Genomic DNA, 18,853 nt, shown 5'->3' with positions numbered 1-18,853 from the left:
TTGGTTTGTCCAATTCATATTCAGCCATCGTGCATTTTTCAAGAGCATCTTCATCCTCGTTCCCAAATCCTGGAGTGACCACCATGACTACATTGCACCAAGATTCGAAAGTCTCCGCACAAGTGATGTCATTGTATTTGATCACGTGATTGCTGTCCCGTATTGCTGCAGTTTATGCAGCTCTCTTGGTCGTGGTATACGTTGCGGGGCGACCATGGCCGCAACGTAATATCAAAATAGCTTAAGCGGCCAATAAGAGCTGCTAAACTGCAGCAATGTCCCGTACGTCTCTAACGTTCATCAATGCGGAGTAGCGGGAGACAGAATGCACCTTACGAGACAGTACATCATGGAAGAGGACACTTCATGTGACTATGATCCTTACGGCAAGGTAGACCATTAATTTATGTATGCCCCGTAAGGCCCTTTAGGTTAGTACAGATTGTTGGAATATGAAAATATTGAGATACTAGTAGACAGCAATCGTGACTCGAAAATTTGTGGCTATGTTCCGGGGCTGTGTTTAACGAGCAGATTGCTATGTGTAAATGAAAGAAGTCCACTACGGTCCAAAACGGTCCAAAATAAATTGTAAAAGGAAGACACAACAAGATTTAATTTTGTTCTTCCAGCCAGTTTCACGGGCCGGTGAACATAAATATATACTCTTCATTTTTACCGCTGTACGAATAGAGGATGGCACCGCGACTGTACAGTCCGGACTGTACAGCGACGCTATGGTCAGACTAAGACTTACCCTAACAAAAGTTCCACAGAAACACGGATATACCAATTGTAGCATGCCTCCCTGTTTTGACATTTCACTATAAACCGGCGAGCCCAAGGTGAGGGGTGGGATCAACGTCTCAATTGGCCTCGCCCCTATATTTTCGTTGCTTGGGTATCATCTAGCTGTTTTGTAATTTAGGTAGCTACCACCAGAGTAAGACACCAACATTTACTACCAATATTACAATTTGAACGCAGGACTTTTTTTTTTTTATTTCTAAACATATATATATTGTTTTAATCATAATGCCTTGAAACGTTGAAAACATAGTTCATGCAATCCCAAATTTCAAACTCTCGTTGGAATTTCAGACATTGTACATAGTCGTTTACTTCAAAATGTTTCACGTGCGCGACACGGTACACTATAGAGGTTATATTCAGGTGTAGCCGTTTATTTGAATCAAAAAATGAGTATATACGATTTGCTATAATTACAGGCTATAGTCAAGGAATGGGGTCATCTTAGATGGGGAGTGTTTGAAGAACATCCTGGCGGTGGATCAGGGGCCCCTCATTTTTATCACGGACCAGATGGGAAAGTGGAAGCCACCAAATGTTCCGAAAAAATAACAGGTAGTTTATTCGTCACCAGAATATTATGATTTTACGTTTATATCTGATACGCATTTGAATTTATTGCGAATCCGGCATCTTTAGATTGTTACCAGTTGATAAGGATCATATTTGCATCTATATGCCCAACATGTATTTTTTGTATTCGTTGTTTCAAGGTGTACAGGCTATACTCGAAGGTAGTACCTCGAAGCTCGGAGATTGTCCAATTAACACAGCAACTAATTTGCCTATTGATGGCTGTTATTTTTATGATGATGGTGATTCTACCAGTTATTCGGCATCCATTGCCTAACCGTTAGGAATTCCTAAATGGATTCAATTTGTGTAGTTTTCTTGATTTATTCTGCAGATTTCGGTAAAATGTAGGTAAGGCTTTGGCAAAATTCGAAGGAGCAACTAAAATTCTTCAACCTGGTATTTTTTTTACATTTTATTTTTTATTGTTTTCGTCTGTTTTTTCGAGTTTAAAAAATGTGAGCTGGCTGGAGCCTTCATCCCTTGTCTATTTCTTACATTAGATACCAGCCGACCCCCCCCCCCCGCTCATAGAGACTGCGTATTACAGTTGATTATAGTTCCTGAACTCCCTGTGGAATGTTTTAAAAAGTATGTTGATGGTTGTTCCATTCCAGGCGGATGTAGGATTTCTGTAAAGACAACAGGGCAATAATTTACATTTGTAAATAATAACAAATATTCAAGTTTGTATTTCCCTTGCCACAGCATCCAACAATTCTCTTGCAAAATATTGAGCAAACAAAGTATGGATCGAAGTTGCTATACCTGAACTAATAACGCTATACTAATAACGCGATTAAAGAACAATAAATTTTGCCACTGCCTTGTAAATGTTTAAGTAATATGACATGACACCACGTTCGACGACCCTCCAATCATGAAAACAAACATTAGTCTTATGTATAGAGATTGGTTTGTTTCATAATAACTTTATTCGAAGGGCAAATAAATCATTCGTATTGTCCCACACCCAAGTTTCTTGAAAATTGTACCCATTGTTATGTTTATATGTTTAGTAATTTATGGTACATTGCAACACAGTACCTCTATCCCTATCCCTATCTATCTATCGATAGAGGGACTGTGATTGCAGCCATCATTTTACAATAAACTGGAGGACTCATGCTCTCGCGATATCTTGCGTGAATTAGCAAATGAGCTCAGCGCGTGCATTCGCATACACGCCATTCGTTGAACGCGGTCGGAGAAAATAAATTCTTCCATCAATGAAAATCGCTGATAAGTGTTATGTGAAGAAGTGAAAGTGATGATGACGGTGGATTGTGGAGGATTGAAAGTTGTTATTTTAATTGTCTTTCGAAGAGTTGACTGTAAGTCTATACATGTGCATGTATACCTATATATACCTCGTATTGCCCGGCCTCTTAAAGCTATAAGAAGTGCGCCCTCACATCAGGGCAATAATTTCCCGTATCACACTTGGCCCAGCTTGTCCGTCTTTCATCAATCAAAACAAAACGCGTCATTCTATATTAGGTTGTGTGTTTGAAATTTTTAAGTACACCTATAAGGTATATGATAAAACCTTTATGAGATCAATACGACTTTGCTGCCCTCGGCCGTAAGGCTCACGTGCCCGCGCAAGCTCTGTCGCTCACGACGCACAATCTCGGGCCACAAAAGCAGTTTCCGTAAGAATATTAGCAATGGACACAGTTTCTGATCGTCCATGCAGCAAATATTGTTTTTATGTTTGTTGTCAGTGCCGCATTATTTTAGATATTAGTTGTTATGGAGACAAACATACACACACATTTTTTTTCCATTGTCGCTTACACAAATCATTGCTTAGATATGCATTGATCAATTTCTTTCAATCTTTATGCATGTAAATTTCACTTTTCCCCCTAACAAATATGGTCGACTGGCGTCCATTTTGGCTGTAAATCTTAATGCTTTAACATGTTCGCAACCGGTTTTTGGAGATGACTGGACCAGATTCAGTCAAAGGACAATTCCATTGCGTTTACGTTACACATAGTTGTAAGGGGCTATATGGGTTGTATGTGTGGGTCTATGTATGTAGGTCTAAGGGAGTGTGGCTATATAGATTGTATGTGTGGGTCTATGTATGTAGGTCTAAGGGAGTGTGGCTATATGGGTTGTATGTGTGGGTCTATGTATGTAGGTCTAAGGGAGTGTGGCTATATGGATTGTATGTGTGGGTCTATGTATGTAGGTCTAAGGTAGTGTGGCTATATGGATTGTATGTGTGGGTCTATGTATGTAGGTCTAAGGTAGTGTGGCTATATGGATTGTATGTGTAGGTCTATGTATGTAGGTATAAGGTAGTGTGGCTATATGGATTGTATGTGTGGGTCTATGTATGTAGGTCTAAGGGAGTGTGGCTATATGGATTGTATGTGTGGGTCTATGTATGTAGGTCTAAGGGAGTGTGGCTATATGGATTGTATGTGTGGGTCTATGTATGTAGGTCTAAGGTAGTGTGGCTATATGGATTGTATGTGTGGGTCTATGTATGTAGGTCTAAGAGAGTGTGGCTATATGGATTGTATGTGTGGGTCTATGTATGTAGGTCTAAGGTAGAGTGGCTATATAGATTGTATGTGTAGGTCTATGTATGTAGGTCTAAGGTAGTGTGGCTATATGGATTGTATGTGTGGGTCTATGTATGTAGGTCTAAGGTAGAGTGGCTATATAGATTGTATGTGTAGGTCTATGTATGTAGGTCTAAGGTAGTGTGGCTATATAGATTGTATGTGTGGGTCTATGTATGTAGGTCTAAGGTAGTGTGGCTATATGGATTGTATGTGTAGGTCTATGTATGTAGGTCTAAGGTAGTGTGGCTATATAGATTGTATGTGTGTAGGTCTAAGGGAGTGTGGCTATATAGATTGTATGTGTGGGTCTATGTATGTAGGTTCAAGGGAGTGTGGCTATATAGATTGTATGTGTGGGTCTATGTATGTAGGTCTAAGGGAGTGTGGCTATATGGATTGTATGTGTGGGTCTATGTATGTAGGTCTAAGGTAGTGTGGCTATATAGATTGTATGTGTGGGTCTATGTATGTAGGTCTAAGGGAGTGTGGCTATATGGATTGTATGTGTAGGTCTGTATGTAGGTCTAAGGTAGTGTGGCTATATGGATTGTATGTGTAGGTCTATGTATGTAGGTCTAAGGTAGTGTGGCTATATGGATTGTATGTGTGGGTCTATGTATGTAGGTCTAAGAGAGTGTGGCTATATGGATTGTATGTGTGGGTCTATGTATGTAGGTCTAAGGTAGAGTGGCTATATAGATTGTATGTGTAGGTCTATGTATGTAGGTCTAAGGTAGTGTGGCTATATGGATTGTATGTGTGGGTCTATGTATGTAGGTCTAAGGTAGAGTGGCTATATAGATTGTATGTGTAGGTCTATGTATGTAGGTCTAAGGTAGTGTGGCTATATAGATTGTATGTGTGGGTCTATGTATGTAGGTCTAAGGTAGTGTGGCTATATAGATTGTATGTGTAGGTCTATGTATGTAGGTCTAAGGTAGTGTGGCTATATAGATTGTATGTGTGTAGGTCTAAGGGAGTGTGGCTATATAGATTGTATGTGTGGGTCTATGTATGTAGGTTCAAGGGAGTGTGGCTACATAGATTGTATGTGTGGGTCTATGTATGTAGGTCTAAGGGAGTGTGGCTATATGGATTGTATGTGTGGGTCTATGTATGTAGGTCTAAGGTAGTGTGGCTATATAGATTGTATGTGTGGGTCTATGTATGTAGGTCTAAGGGAGTGTGGCTATATGGATTGTATGTGTAGGTCTGTATGTAGGTCTAAGGTAGTGTGGCTATATAGATTGTATGTGTAGGTCTATGTATGTAGGTCTAAGGTAGAGTGGCTATATAGATTGTATGTGTAGGTCTATGTATGTAGGTCTAAGGTAGTGTGGCTATATAGATTGTATGTGTGGGTCTATGTATGTAGGTCTAAGGTAGTGTGGCTATATAGATTGTATGTGTGGGTCTATGTATGTAGGTCTAAGGTAGTGTGGCTATATAGATTGTATGTGTGGGTCTATGTATGTAGGTCTAAGGTAGAGTGGCTATATAGATTGTATGTGTAGGTCTATGTATGTAGGTCTAAGGTAGTGTGGCTATATGGATTGTATGTGTGGGTCTATGTATGTAGGTCTAAGGGAGTGTGGCTATATGGATTGTATGTGTAGGTCTATGTATGTAGGTCTAAGGTAGTGTGGCTATATGGATTGTATGTGTGGGTCTATGTATGTAGGTCTAAGGTAGTGTGGCTATATAGATTGTATGTGTGGGTCTATGTATGTAGGTCTAAGGTAGTGTGGCTATATAGATTGTATGTGTGGGTCTATGTATGTAGGTCTAAGGTAGAGTGGCTATATAGATTGTATGTGTAGGTCTATGTACGTAGGTCTAAGGTAGTGTGGCTATATGGATTGTATGTGTGGGTCTATGTATGTAGGTCTAAGGTAGTGTGGCTATATGGATTGTATGTTTAGGTCTATGTATGTAGGTCTAAGGTAGTGTGGCTATATGGATTGTATGTGTGGGTCTATGTATGTAGGTCTAAGGGTATGTCACCATAGAGGTGATAAATATAATGTGAATGTTTTACAGATATTGCGGGAACACAATGACTTCAACAATGGTGCCAATCCTCCAAAAGAAGTCAGCTCAACAGAACCGACATTCCTTTTAGTCAAAGCAAGAAACAAAAGGATTGTATTTGTCTTGGATATCTCTGGAAGTATGGGAAATAGAATTGAGCAGTTAATTCAGGTAGGTCGATTTACAAATGTAAATGAGACAAATCATTTTGTTCAATAGTTGATGAAGTTTGTTTCACACGAAGCCATAAAAAAACAGCACTAGATCGGAGACCTTATCTTATTGTTTGGTTGAGTTGTGGTAGGACGGAGGTTGAAGTTTAATTTATTGAATGAAACGAAGAATATGCATAAAATTCATGATTGTGTTCCAAATCCCTAATTGACGATACGATGATTTTTGTAATAACTCTTACGGAATCAAAGGTACGGGAAATAATTGACCGTGAAGTGAATGTACTAGCGTTGTAGCTAGGCAACAGTGGAGTGCATACATCAAGTAGAACGAGGGGTCAAACCTTAGGCTAAAAGTTCTATTCAACTAATCAACACACAGGCTGTCAGGAATTACATACAGAATCGTCTAGAAGATGGCGAAGAAGCAGGCATAGTGGTATTCAACACAAACACATATGTTAAATCGCAGCTCCTTGTTATTTCCGATTACACCCGAAACATTTTACTGGCTCAGATACCAACATCCTCGGATATTTATGGCCAAACAAGCATTGGCGCAGGTAGGCAATCTAGTCGTCTAGTCTGACAACATTTATATGCAACAATGTAACACTGAAATAAATCTCATCGAAACCACTAGACAAGTAATATTTCTTCGTCTAGAATTATGTTCAACACAATGGTAAGCTATCTTGGAGCGACAGTCGGTAAGTAACAGGTCATCCAAAAAGTGAAACACAATGAACAATAACGGAAGTTTATGCCCCATGCATAAGGTTAAAGGACGACAGTCGTCATGCCGCGTCCTGTTCGATATGGGACTCATAGTGACGTATACAACGCGTGTAAAATACATTGTTTATTTACATGAAATTCGAACACGCGCTGCGTGACGACCACCGCGCTTTAAAATAAGGTGCAGCTTATCGGAGCAAAATTCAAATGAAGGCCCAGTTTATTTCATTATATTTAGAATTTCCGTTAATAGGCGAATACATTTTATCACAATTATTGCATGTATATTTTTCACTTGTGTTCATACAACAGGTTTAATTAAAGGCATCAATCTGTTGGAGGGGGGAGGAAAGAATCCCTCGGGTGGAGTTATTATACTCGTTACCGATGGCGAAGAAAACACAAGCTCTTCTGTTAATAGTGTTGAACCACTGGTAATTTCTTGTCATTTATAAAAGAGGTTATGTGGGTAACGTTAATATGTTTTCATTTCATTGCAAGTTGGTATACACACATAACTATAATTTATTATAAAAACTAAAACAAATAAATATGTAAGATAGTACTACCAGAAATTCAAAACAGATAAATGTTTGCGTAACATAACAACACAATATTCTAATTAACTGCATATATCAACATATGCTGTCAAACAAAAATTCTATGAATATGAAATGTACAACCTCTAATTTACATTTGTCTCTCATCACTGGTCGTCCATTTTTGAATCCTTAAATGTTTTTATTTTTCAGCTCATCTCAAAAAACATGAGTGTCAGTAGCATAGCATTTGGTTAGAGGTTCGTCGAGACATATGGAATCACTGACCACTGATACATGTGGAATCATGTTTTTTTATTCTGAAAACACATATTCAAACGCCCTCAACGAAGCTTTGGGTGCAATATCGAATAAGGACAAGAGTGAGTATGAGGCAATTGTGATTAAGTGTAATGTGTTCAAATAAATCTCTGTGTTAACTGAAAGTTAAAGAACGACTGTGACAACGCTATGGTAGTTCACGACCTGTTTGGGACCCGAGTTGCCGTACTTTAATGAAGGTTATTGCATATTTTGCAAATTTAATGTTTTTTTGTTTTTTTTTTCTGCAGCCCCATCACAGGAAACTGCTTGTTCCAATCTGAGGTTTTTTTTGCTCAAAATTTATATTTTTAATTAGTGAGGGGATAGTTATATTCTCTATTGGGGTCATGTGAGAACCAAATAGTTTTGAAAAGTAGTGAACGGGTATTATTGAGAACGAAAAAAACCTCTAAACGGGTTCTGTTTGGTGTTTTCCTAGCACTTACTGAGCAATAACTGTCTGCTATAGACGATTTGCGGTCTGTTTGCGTCATTAAAGACGAGCCAAACTTATCCCCCCCCCCCATGTATCACATAGAAATGTTTGTATTTGCAGGTGACTTGGTGATTCCAATACAGGTGTACAGTAATGTCATGTATGTTTATGGTTTTCAATATCTGAACGTTACTATCCATATTGATTCGACTATCGGTTCAAAAACGGTGTTCATATTCAATTATAATGGTTACGCGGCTATTGAGATTTCTTTACATACTCCCAATGGAAGTGTCAATGATTCCCAATTTATGTTCTACGAAATGGATACTGCATTTAATTCTGTCACAATTAGGATACCGGGAGTAGCGCAGGTAAGTGCAACTGCTGATAATACGTAGATCTAAGTGAAAGCTTTACTCTATTTACATTGAAGTGCATGTGAGATGCCTACTGTCAACTTTTTAAGCCTAGGCTTGCCCATAATGATGATTTATGCCACTTTCATTTTTATAACTTGTGCGCGTACCGGAAAACACAGCCCCGCATTCAGTATTTATGACACGTCCCTTTTTCGTTTTGGTCGACTTTTTCGGCTGTACGAACATTGCCGAGAGAATTGTTTACACAGGATGTGTATTGACTTCTGAGATTGTAAACAGTATCACGCAGTTGGGTGTCAGTAAGCCAGTAAACGTCAGTAAACGTATTCATCATTTGATTGATAGGTTGGTCAGTGGATTATGGGAATTTACAACCCATCGTATTCCACACAGAGTGCTGGTATTACTGTCCAGTCAAATAGCAGGGACCCTGGGGAATATCCTATATCGGTGACGTCGTCTTGGAGTGATATTATTGTTACTCCACCTAAGACAATCGCACTGTACGTAACAGTATCAAAAGGTGGGTGTAAAATAAGCTTCTCTGGTACGCGTATGATTCCATTGCTTTTATGTGACGTCATACTTCGGTCGAACGGTCATCCTCATTTCATTAGCACTATGGAATAAGATTACTTGAAGAAAATACAATAATACGTATTTTCAATACACATTAAACAGGTAATGCGCCAGTGCTGAATGCAATTGTTACAGCAACTGTAGACGTACCCAATGGCGTGCCAGTGATGTTGGTACCACGTGATAGTGGTGCGGGCGCTGATACGATGAAAGTCGACGGGGTGTACGCATGTTATTTCACGCAGTTGAACGGAGCTGACAGATACAGCACCAAGGTTAATTCATTATTCATTTCTAAACACCAACACTAAGTAATCGCATACTGACTACAATGAATGAATGATATACACTTCCTCCTCCAAATTCTGCTTCTCCTCCTCCTTCCTCCTTCTTCTTCCTCCTCCTCTTCCTCCTTCTCCTCCTCCTCCAACTTCTGCTCCTCCTCCTGTATAGAGTATGGAAGTTTGAGTTCCTCAGAAATGTTTACAACTTTCTTTCTGGCCAGTGAAAAGAAGGATCATACTACATCTGAGAGACAAGCAAGCACTTGGAGGATTTGTAGAAACATTTATTTTTCACTCAATGACTATAGTATGCAGACAATCTACACCAACTAACTATAACTAAACTAAATAATCAACTATACAAATGTTTTAAAAAGAACTGAAAATGTGGGCGGGGGGGGGGGGGCTTCATTACTTTTAGTATTTGTCCGGGGGATCACCATAATTTTCATTGTGGATACAGGGGGATTTTTTTATTTTGTTCCTACATTTACAAAAAATTGCCGGCCCAGCCCCGGCCATAAAAACTGATCAGTCCCTTAGCCGAATTTTTATTTCAATTAGTGGTAAGCATTATTTAAGCTAGGTGCTGACCCTCTCCTGTACCACCTTTATTCGCCGAGCCTTCAAAACCTAGTGTTTCTGTACGTTCCACACATTGTTTTGAAATACGTTTTACCGCAATTTAAATAGATGAACATTTTAGCCCTCGAATTTTACGGCCAGTAAATTCTTTCCCTCGAAAATGGAATAAATGCCAGTTTACAGAAACGCAACAACGAATCTGCTTGGAAATTATTATATATTGTAATGCATTGTAAATTAAAAATTGAGTATTACGTCTCAAGATTTGTAACTCTAGGGTAATTTTAATAATTTGTGGCAATCGAAGCAAATACGTTAGAAATTGTGAATTCACACATCTAAATTGTGGCGTATTTGACATGCGAGTATGTTATAATGAGGCTGTAAACGGTACATCCGGGTATTTAATAGCGTATATAATGTATCTCCTAGAAAATTTAGCATATTTCGAGCAAGTTATCACCGCGTTTACGCCTGGTAATAATCTCTCGCCAGATATGCTAATTTTCTCTCACATAAATCTTATATCCGTCCAGAAGTGACATTCTTTGATTAAGTTGGTACCCACGCTCGTTTCTGATTTTTAATATACACACCTTATATTAAAGCTGGGGAAAAACACTTTTATTTGAATATCATAAAGTATACGAACGCGTATACACGGCCAGTTTTGCTGGATCGAGCCATAGGGCTCAGATAAAATGCTGTCATGTCAACGTAGCAATAGAGTGTGATGTAAAATAGTTCTATGTTTGGAATAAGTGACACACCTATATTATATACCTATCACATTTGTTAACCTTTAATACTAGTAAATAAAAGTTAAAGGTTAAAGACAACTATACTGATATTCTAAACTTATAACCTAAAAGAAAAATATCAGTATATCATTTTTTAGAATATTTCTGATTTCACGTGCTGTGATACCAGACAAAATATGCCCCTTTGAAAACATCAACGCTGCAGTGTGCAACTTTGCTCATAAAAGGTGGGTGTAAAATAAGCTTCTCTGGTACGCGTATGATTCCATTGCTTTTATGTGACGTCATACTTCGGTCGAACGGTCATCCTCATTTCATTAGCACTATGGAATAAGATTACTTGAAGAAAATACAATAATACGTATTTTCAATACACATTAAACAGGTAATGCGCCAGTGCTGAATGCAATTGTTACAGCAACTGTAGACGTACCCAATGGCGTGCCAGTGATGTTGGTACCACGTGATAGTGGTGCGGGCGCTGATACGATGAAAGTCGACGGGGTGTACGCATGTTATTTCACGCAGTTGAACGGAGCTGACAGATACAGCGCCAAGGTTAATTCATTATTCATTTCTAAACATCAACACTAAGTAATCGCATACTGACTACAATGAATGAATGATATACACTTCCTCCTCCAAATTCTGCTTCTCCTCCTCCTTCCTCCTTCTTCTTCCTCCTCCTCCTCTTCCTCCTTCTCCTCCTCCTCCAACTTCTGCTCCTCCTCCTGTATAGAGTATGGAAGTTTGAGTTCCTCAGAAATGTTTACAACTTTCTTTCTGGCCAGTGAAAAGAAGGATCATACTACATCTGAGAGACAAGCAAGCACTTGGAGGATTTGTAGAAACATTTATTTTTCACTCAATGATTATAGTATGCAGACAATCTACACCAACTAACTATAACTAAACTAAATAATCAACTATACAAATGTTTTAAAAAGAACTGAAAATGTGGGCGGGGGGGGGGGGGCTTCATTACTTTTAGTATTTGTCCGGGGGATCACCATAATTTTTATTGTGGATACAGGGGAATTTTTTTATTTTGTTCCTACATTTACAAAAAATTGCCGGCCCAGCCCCGGCCATAAAAACTGATCAGTCCCTTAGCCGAATTTTTATTTCAATTAGTGGTAAGCATTATTTAAGCTAGGTGCTGACCCTCTCCTGTACCACCTTTATTCGCCGAGCCTTCAAAACCTAGTGTTTCTGTACGTTCCACACATTGTTTTGAAATACGTTTTACCGCAATTTAAATAGATGAACATTTTAGCCCTCGAATTTTACGGCCAGTAAATTCTTTCCCTCGAAAATGGAATAAATGCCAGTTTACAGAAACGCAACAACGAATCTGCTTGGAAATTATTATATATTGTAATGCATTGTAAATTAAAAATTGAGTATTACGTCTCAAGATTTGTAACTCTAGGGTAATTTTAATAATTTGTGGCAATCGAAGCAAATACGTTAGAAATTGTGAATTCACACATCTAGTTTGTGGCGTATTTGACATGCGAGTATGTTATAATGAGGCTGTAAACGGTACATCCGGGTATTTAATAGCGTATATAATGTATCTCCTAGAAAATTTAGCATATTTCGAGCAAGTTATCACCGCGTTTACGCCTGGTAATAATCTCTCGCCAGATATGCTAATTTTCTCTCACATAAATCTTATATCCGTCCAGAAGTGACATTCTTTGATTAAGTTGGTACCCACGCTCGTTTCTGATTTTTAATATACACACCTTATATTAAAGCTGGGGAAAAACACTTTTATTTGAATATCATAAAGTATACGAACGCGTATACACGGCCAGTTTTGCTGGATCGAGCCATAGGGCTCAGATAAAATGCTGTCATGTCAACGTAGCAATAGAGTGTGATGTAAAATAGTTCTATGTTTGGAATAAGTGACACACCTATATTATATACCTATCACATTTGTTAACCTTTAATACTAGTAAATAAAAGTTAAAGGTTAAAGACAACTATACTGATATTCTAAACTTATAACCTAAAAGAAAAATATCAGTATATCATTTTTTAGAATATTTCTGATTTCACGTGCTGTGATACCAGACAAAATATGCCCCTTTGAAAACATCAACGCTGCAATGTGCAACTTTGCTCATAAAGTGCCATCACCGGAAATATCCGCTACAAAATATCCTCGCTTGTAATTTATACCTTCAAAATCATACTTTGAGTGTCACGTGATTATTACATATAACGCGCGTTAAATTTGTGAAAACGTGTATTTACTAATCAAAATAATCATTTTATTTGGTAATTCCTACGTACGTTATACATACATACGTGTGACGTCATTTATGGACAACACAATTAGTATGTCCCCCCACTAATTGAATCCAATTCACTGAATTTATCGTGTTTTAACAGATTATAGTTATTAGCTCTGGAATCGAGACAGTTATAAGACCGAGTAGACTTACCGGATTTGGTGCGAACGCTTGCCCCGGCGCTGCAGACCCGATACCACAGCCCGCAGATGAAATCATCGACTATTTCCAGCGTGACATTATCACCAAGAGTATTGTTTGCACGGGTTCAACATGTTCAGGTACACTATGAACAGCAGCAATGTTTGTGATATATAGTATATAACATTGTCCAAGCAACTGTTCACAAGAGTTAAACGTTTCGAACACTGGCTCTTAATTTATCGATAATGACTATGTATATTTTATTATTTTTATTTTATTTGAGATTCCAACAGGTTTTCCCAATTACAGGCACTCATAACATACAAATACAAAAATATTTACAAAAATAATATAAAATAAAAAGAAAGACCCAAAACTCAATTTATGGCATTTAAAACAGATGTCTTAAATGAAGATAGTATCATAGGTAGATTCTTCTCCTCTGGGGTTCTCCAACCCGTGTCAGGGGGAAATCTCGTCTCTGTCTCTATACACGTCTGCTTGAGGTACGGGATCGGAAAAGTCACTTAAACTTTACAGTCAAATAGTACACACACAACGAAATACGTTTCAACTCTCGTCTTTAGTCGGTCAGTCGAGCACTCTATAAGACACAGCGCCCTGGGGAAAAGTCCCCAAGACTGCGTCTCTCGTGGTGTTCTCGTCAAGACCAACTAAAACAACTTTTATTCACTTTAAAAACCTTAACCAATTACAAAGCAGTTAAAAGACTTTAAGGCGTGGCCTTCACACATTCAACCAATCACACTAAGTACTGGACACGTCATATCTTTTGATTAATCGTTCACTATATTACTAACTGCGAATACTAACTGTCAGAAATAGTAGTCCGGATAGCGACGGTTATATTGTAATTAGTTCCAAATCACTGAGTCGAATTCCGTCCAGGACCTCGCACGAGCCTAAACGATGACAGACATAACACAGCCATTCGCCAGCAATCAGCCAAATAAGTCGGACAACAGATACGCGCAAACAAATTCATCACACATAGAGTCGTAACAATGTCTACTGAACCAGCAATATAAATACAATTTAAAAAGTCAAGACATCGAGAGATAAAAGAATATTTTCTGAGATTACTGTGACAAAGAGATAGTTTAAAAGAATATACGGAGCGGAGATTTCTGGAGGGAGCATGAAAAGGAATGTTGGAAATAGTGTAGGGTGAATAAAAAATATTATTAAGACATTCATACAAAAAGCCGGAGCCAAGAATTAGACTCAGGATCAAATTTTCCATTTTGCTGTCTACCATGCACATCAGGTGCATAGCCATTTTGGACATTGTGACATTGACTGAAAACGCGTAAGAAGTTGACATTTCAACAGAAAAGTCGAGTCATCATACCCAGAAATAGTCACAAATATACTCCGCTACTTAAATTAAAAACTTGGTCGGTTGTTTCATGGAAATTGGTTCTTTGCAAATACTTTGTTCGCAATTTTATTTATAATTCCCCGCCATCATTTTACATTCTTTTATAATTTACACTGTCATTTGTATCGCATTCAGCGCCGTGTGATCTGTACCCTCCTGTTCAAATCACTGACCTCCAAGTAGTGAATATATCACTGAGTGACAGAGAAGTGACAATCCAATTCACTGCACCAGGAGATGACCTTGACCAAGGAAACTGTAAGTATTAATAACCACACATTCGTATGTACGCTTTCCGCTTAGCTGACGTTTACTCCGTTCATTACAAGACATATTAGCCATATCTACCCCGTAATGATTATAATTTTATCGATTTGTTTCCAACAACAGATACAGATAAATACTACATCACAATAACCCTTTTGTTGTATATTTTTAAAACCAGTGACATCATATGAAATTTGGATGGATACGGAGTTTACTAAGATGTACTTCAATTACGAAGATACCGCCAGCGTGAGCCAAGATCAAATCAAAGATGGCAACCTATCGGCCCCAAGACCATCGGGACAAACTGAAACATTCACAGTCCTCGTACCCAGAAGTGGTAGGTTTTATTATCATATTTCTCCATGGTATTTTGTTATTTCGAATAAAGGAACTCGGGTAGAAACAGAGAAAAAAATACAGAAATGAAACTAAATTTTTAGAATCTTATGACAAGCCTGGAAATAAAAAATGAGCTGCAGGATATAAGCGTGTTCTCGGTCGATCGAGAAGCGACTTAATTTAAGTCAGTCTAAAGCGCTTCAGAAGGGGATTGGGTGAGAGGTTTGTGATAGTTAGAGCGCCCTAACTCTAGGTCCGAGCACATATACGCTGTACACAATCGCATATCGAACGTGTGTACGAATAGGACTAGGAACGAGTAAATTCATGTGAATCTAGTTGACGAAATTCTGTATCTGATCTCTATCTGGTACGAGGCGCGGAATGTAAATTTATTATTTTTTGTATACTAGAAGAAAACGTACTAATAATTCAAAATTACGTACGTATTGGAGGCCGTGGCGTGTGTGTTTTAAAATGATGTGTGCATTTAAAAAAAAACCGGCGTGACTGTGCGTTTTAATGGTATGTGCTTTAAAAAAATCATGTGTGTATATTAAATGGCGTGGATGTTTTAAAAAACGTGTTTTAAAAATGACGTGTGTGTTTTTAAAAATGGTGTGTGTTTAAAAATGACGTGTGTGTTTAAAAACATAACGTGTGTGTAAAAACGATGCGTGTGTTTAAAAACGATGTGTGTGTTTTTAAAAATGGCGTGTGTTTAAAAACGACGTGTGTGTTTTTAAAAATGGCGTGTGTTTAAAAACGACGTGCGTTTTAAAAAATGACGTGTGTGATTTTAAAAATGGCGTGTGTTTAAAAATGACGTGTGTGTTTAAAAATGACATGTGTGTTTAAAAACGACGTGTGTGTTTTTAAAAATGGCGTGTGTTTAAAAACGACGTGCGTGTTAAAAAATGACGTGTGTGTTTTTAAAAATGACGTGTGTGTTTAAAAATGACGTGTGTGTTTAAAAATGACGTGTGTGTTTAAAAATGACATGTGTGTTTTTAAAAATGACGTGTGTGTTAAAAAATGACGTGTGTGTTTTTAAAAATGGCGTGTGTGAGGTCGAATGAAAATTTCGTGTGTGTATAAAAAAAACGCGTGCATTAACTTATTTACGCCTGTGGGGGCGCTGTTTTGAATGATTTTTTTCGTGTGTGTTTGTGCAAAAAAACAAGTATAATATCACAAGGTAGGAAAGCGTTCACACCATGACACCGAAATTGTCCGAAAATAACTCGATTTTCAAAATTGTATTTCGATCCACTTCACACAACTCAAGCATGATATCGGTAGAAACAATCGATTGACTGTTATTATATGTGTGGTAGGCGAATGTACCGGCGATTGATTAAGTATGCCGACCCTACTTTAGGTCATTTTTTTATTATCCAAGAAACGTTCCGAGCGCCTGTGAGACCAGTATGAGTACTTTGTTCTGCCCCATTGTACCAGACGTCGACGCATTGTCTTCAGCAACCAACCACACGAATAAATCACCAGGTCTCTGAGGTATACACAGTGTCGGTAAATTTATAGGGCAAAATGAATAAAACGTTCGTGCTGGACAAGTTCCTTTTTACGTATCTTGTTAACGTTATAGAACTCCACAAACGAAAATGGCTACCAGTTGAGACGACGCCTCCACAGGCGTGAATAGGTTAATGCACGCGATTTTTTTAACACACACATGAAATAAATCTCTCAAATAGCGCTCCCACAGGCGTAAAAAGGTTAACGCACGCGTTTTTTTGCACAAACACACACGAAAAAAAAAATCATTCGAAACAGCGCCCCCACAGGCGTAAATAAGTTAATGCACGCGTTTTTTTTCTTTTTACACACACGAAATTTTCATTCGACCTCACACACGCCATTTTTAAAAACACACACGTCATTTTTTAACACACACGTCATTTTTAAACACACACGCCATTTTTAAAAACACACATGTCATTTTTAAACACACACGTCATTTTTAAACACACACGCCATTTTTAAAAACACACACGTCATTTTTAACACTCACGTGGTTTTTAAACACACGCCATTTATAAAAACACACACGTCGTTTTTAAACACACACGTCATTTTTAAACACACACGTCATTTTTAAACACACGTCATTTTTTAACACGCACGTCGTTTTTAAACACACGCCATTTTTAAAAACACACACGTCGTTTTTAAACACACGTTATGTTTTTAAACACACATTATTTTTAAAATACACATGTCCTTTTAAACACACACGTTTTTTTAAAATACACATAATTGTAAACACACGCGTCATTTTAAGACACACATCATTTTTAATTCACACGTCATTTTTAAAACACACGTTTTTTAAAACACCCACGCCACTAATATACACACATGATTTTCTAAAGCACATACCATTAAAACTCACAGTCACGCCGTTTTTTTTAAATGCACACATCATTTTAAAACACACACGCCACGGCCTCCAACACGTACGTAATTTTGAAATATTAGTACGTTTTCTTCTAGTATACACAAAATAATAAATTTACATTCCGCGCCTCGTACTACGCATCGTTTTTACACACACGTTATGTTTTTAAACACACGTTTTTTAAAACACCCACGCCATTTAATATACACACATGATTTTTTAAAGCACATACCATTAAAACGCACAGTCACGCCGTTTTTTTAAAACACACACATCATTTTAAAACACACACGCCACCGCCTCCAATACGTACGTAATTTTGAATTATTAGCACGTTTTCTTCTAGTATACACAAAATAATAAATTTACATTCCGCGCCTCGTAATCTGGAATGATTTGGAAATCAAAACAATTGGAAGGTACTTGCAAGAACCGGGCTGTGTTCTGAAAATGTCGAACAAATCTGCGTAGCATTCAAGTTGGTATATTGGGCGATCATCTGACTAGAGTCTAGTGCAGACGAAAGGTAAAAAAGAGCGAGGTCAAGTTTCAATAAAACCGCAGTTGTCCCAACAGGGAAAGTTGCCGATTTTTCTACACTAGGAAATTATGGATTACCGCCCTCTCACGGCTTAACTATGCTCTGTGAAAACGCAGATTTGTTTCGTTTAAATTGCTTTGTTGTGCGTCGTAAATTAGAGCGAAGTACTTATCTGTAATGAGAACATGGTAACATTAATCTCTGCATTTATCGGCGTAAATTGGACACAAAACATTGATATTGTTGGCAGAAAACTTTGATATAATTTTATTAAATTTAAGTTATGTTGCCCAAATCTTTTTGTAATTATTAATACGTCAAACGACTGTCTTGTCAATAAAAAAATCATCAGAGAACTTGAAGGTTTTCGGATGAATGGATACGTTCCAGACGGCAATGTTAATAAAAACAGCGGAGTCACTATAGGTAATGGTGTCGACCTGGGAAGCAAAGATGCCAAGTATTTCCAGGACTTGGGTGTCTCTGAAACAATCATAGCGAAATTAACTCTGTATTTTGGTCTAAGGGTTAGTATTTTTCTCATTATCTATTATATGTGAATACATCGCGATCTAATTATTGAGAAGCAAATGATGTTTCTAGGTCATTTCTGTAAATCTAATGTCAG

General features: G+C 37.9%; 1 protein-coding gene across 1 annotated transcript; it reads left to right on the top strand.

Annotated features, from left to right (window-relative positions):
- Window positions 1-349: 349 nt before the first annotated feature.
- On the top strand, window positions 350-9,482 carry LOC146747735 (calcium-activated chloride channel regulator 1-like). The gene is made up of 9 exons (XM_085497445.1): window positions 350-391; window positions 1,230-1,365; window positions 1,524-1,645; window positions 6,009-6,170; window positions 6,555-6,735; window positions 7,223-7,344; window positions 8,353-8,583; window positions 8,938-9,115; window positions 9,274-9,482. Exons 1-9 carry the CDS (start codon window positions 350-352, stop codon window positions 9,480-9,482), a joined length of 1,383 nt encoding a protein of 460 aa, XP_085353571.1.
- The last annotated feature ends 9,371 nt before the right edge of the window (window positions 9,483-18,853 follow it).

The sequence above is a fragment of the Saccoglossus kowalevskii genome, chromosome 3, assembly GCF_978046115.1.
Source record: "Saccoglossus kowalevskii chromosome 3, keSacKowa6.1, whole genome shotgun sequence".
In the NCBI taxonomy this organism is placed as follows: Eukaryota; Metazoa; Hemichordata; class Enteropneusta; family Harrimaniidae; genus Saccoglossus; species Saccoglossus kowalevskii.
Note: the sequence above shows the minus strand (reverse complement) of the source record. Positions and strands in the feature narration are given on the sequence as shown.

Coding starts and splice junctions, on each gene's coding strand:
- LOC146747735 (XM_085497445.1), top strand. CDS start 350: ATGGAAGAGGACACTTCATGTGACTATGATCCTTACGGCAAG. Junction 1,646..6,008: donor GTGATTCTACCAGTTATTCG/GCATCCATTGCC, acceptor AATGTTTTACAG/ATATTGCGGGAACACAATGA. Junction 6,736..7,222: donor CCAAACAAGCATTGGCGCAG/GTAGGCAATCTA, acceptor TTCATACAACAG/GTTTAATTAAAGGCATCAAT.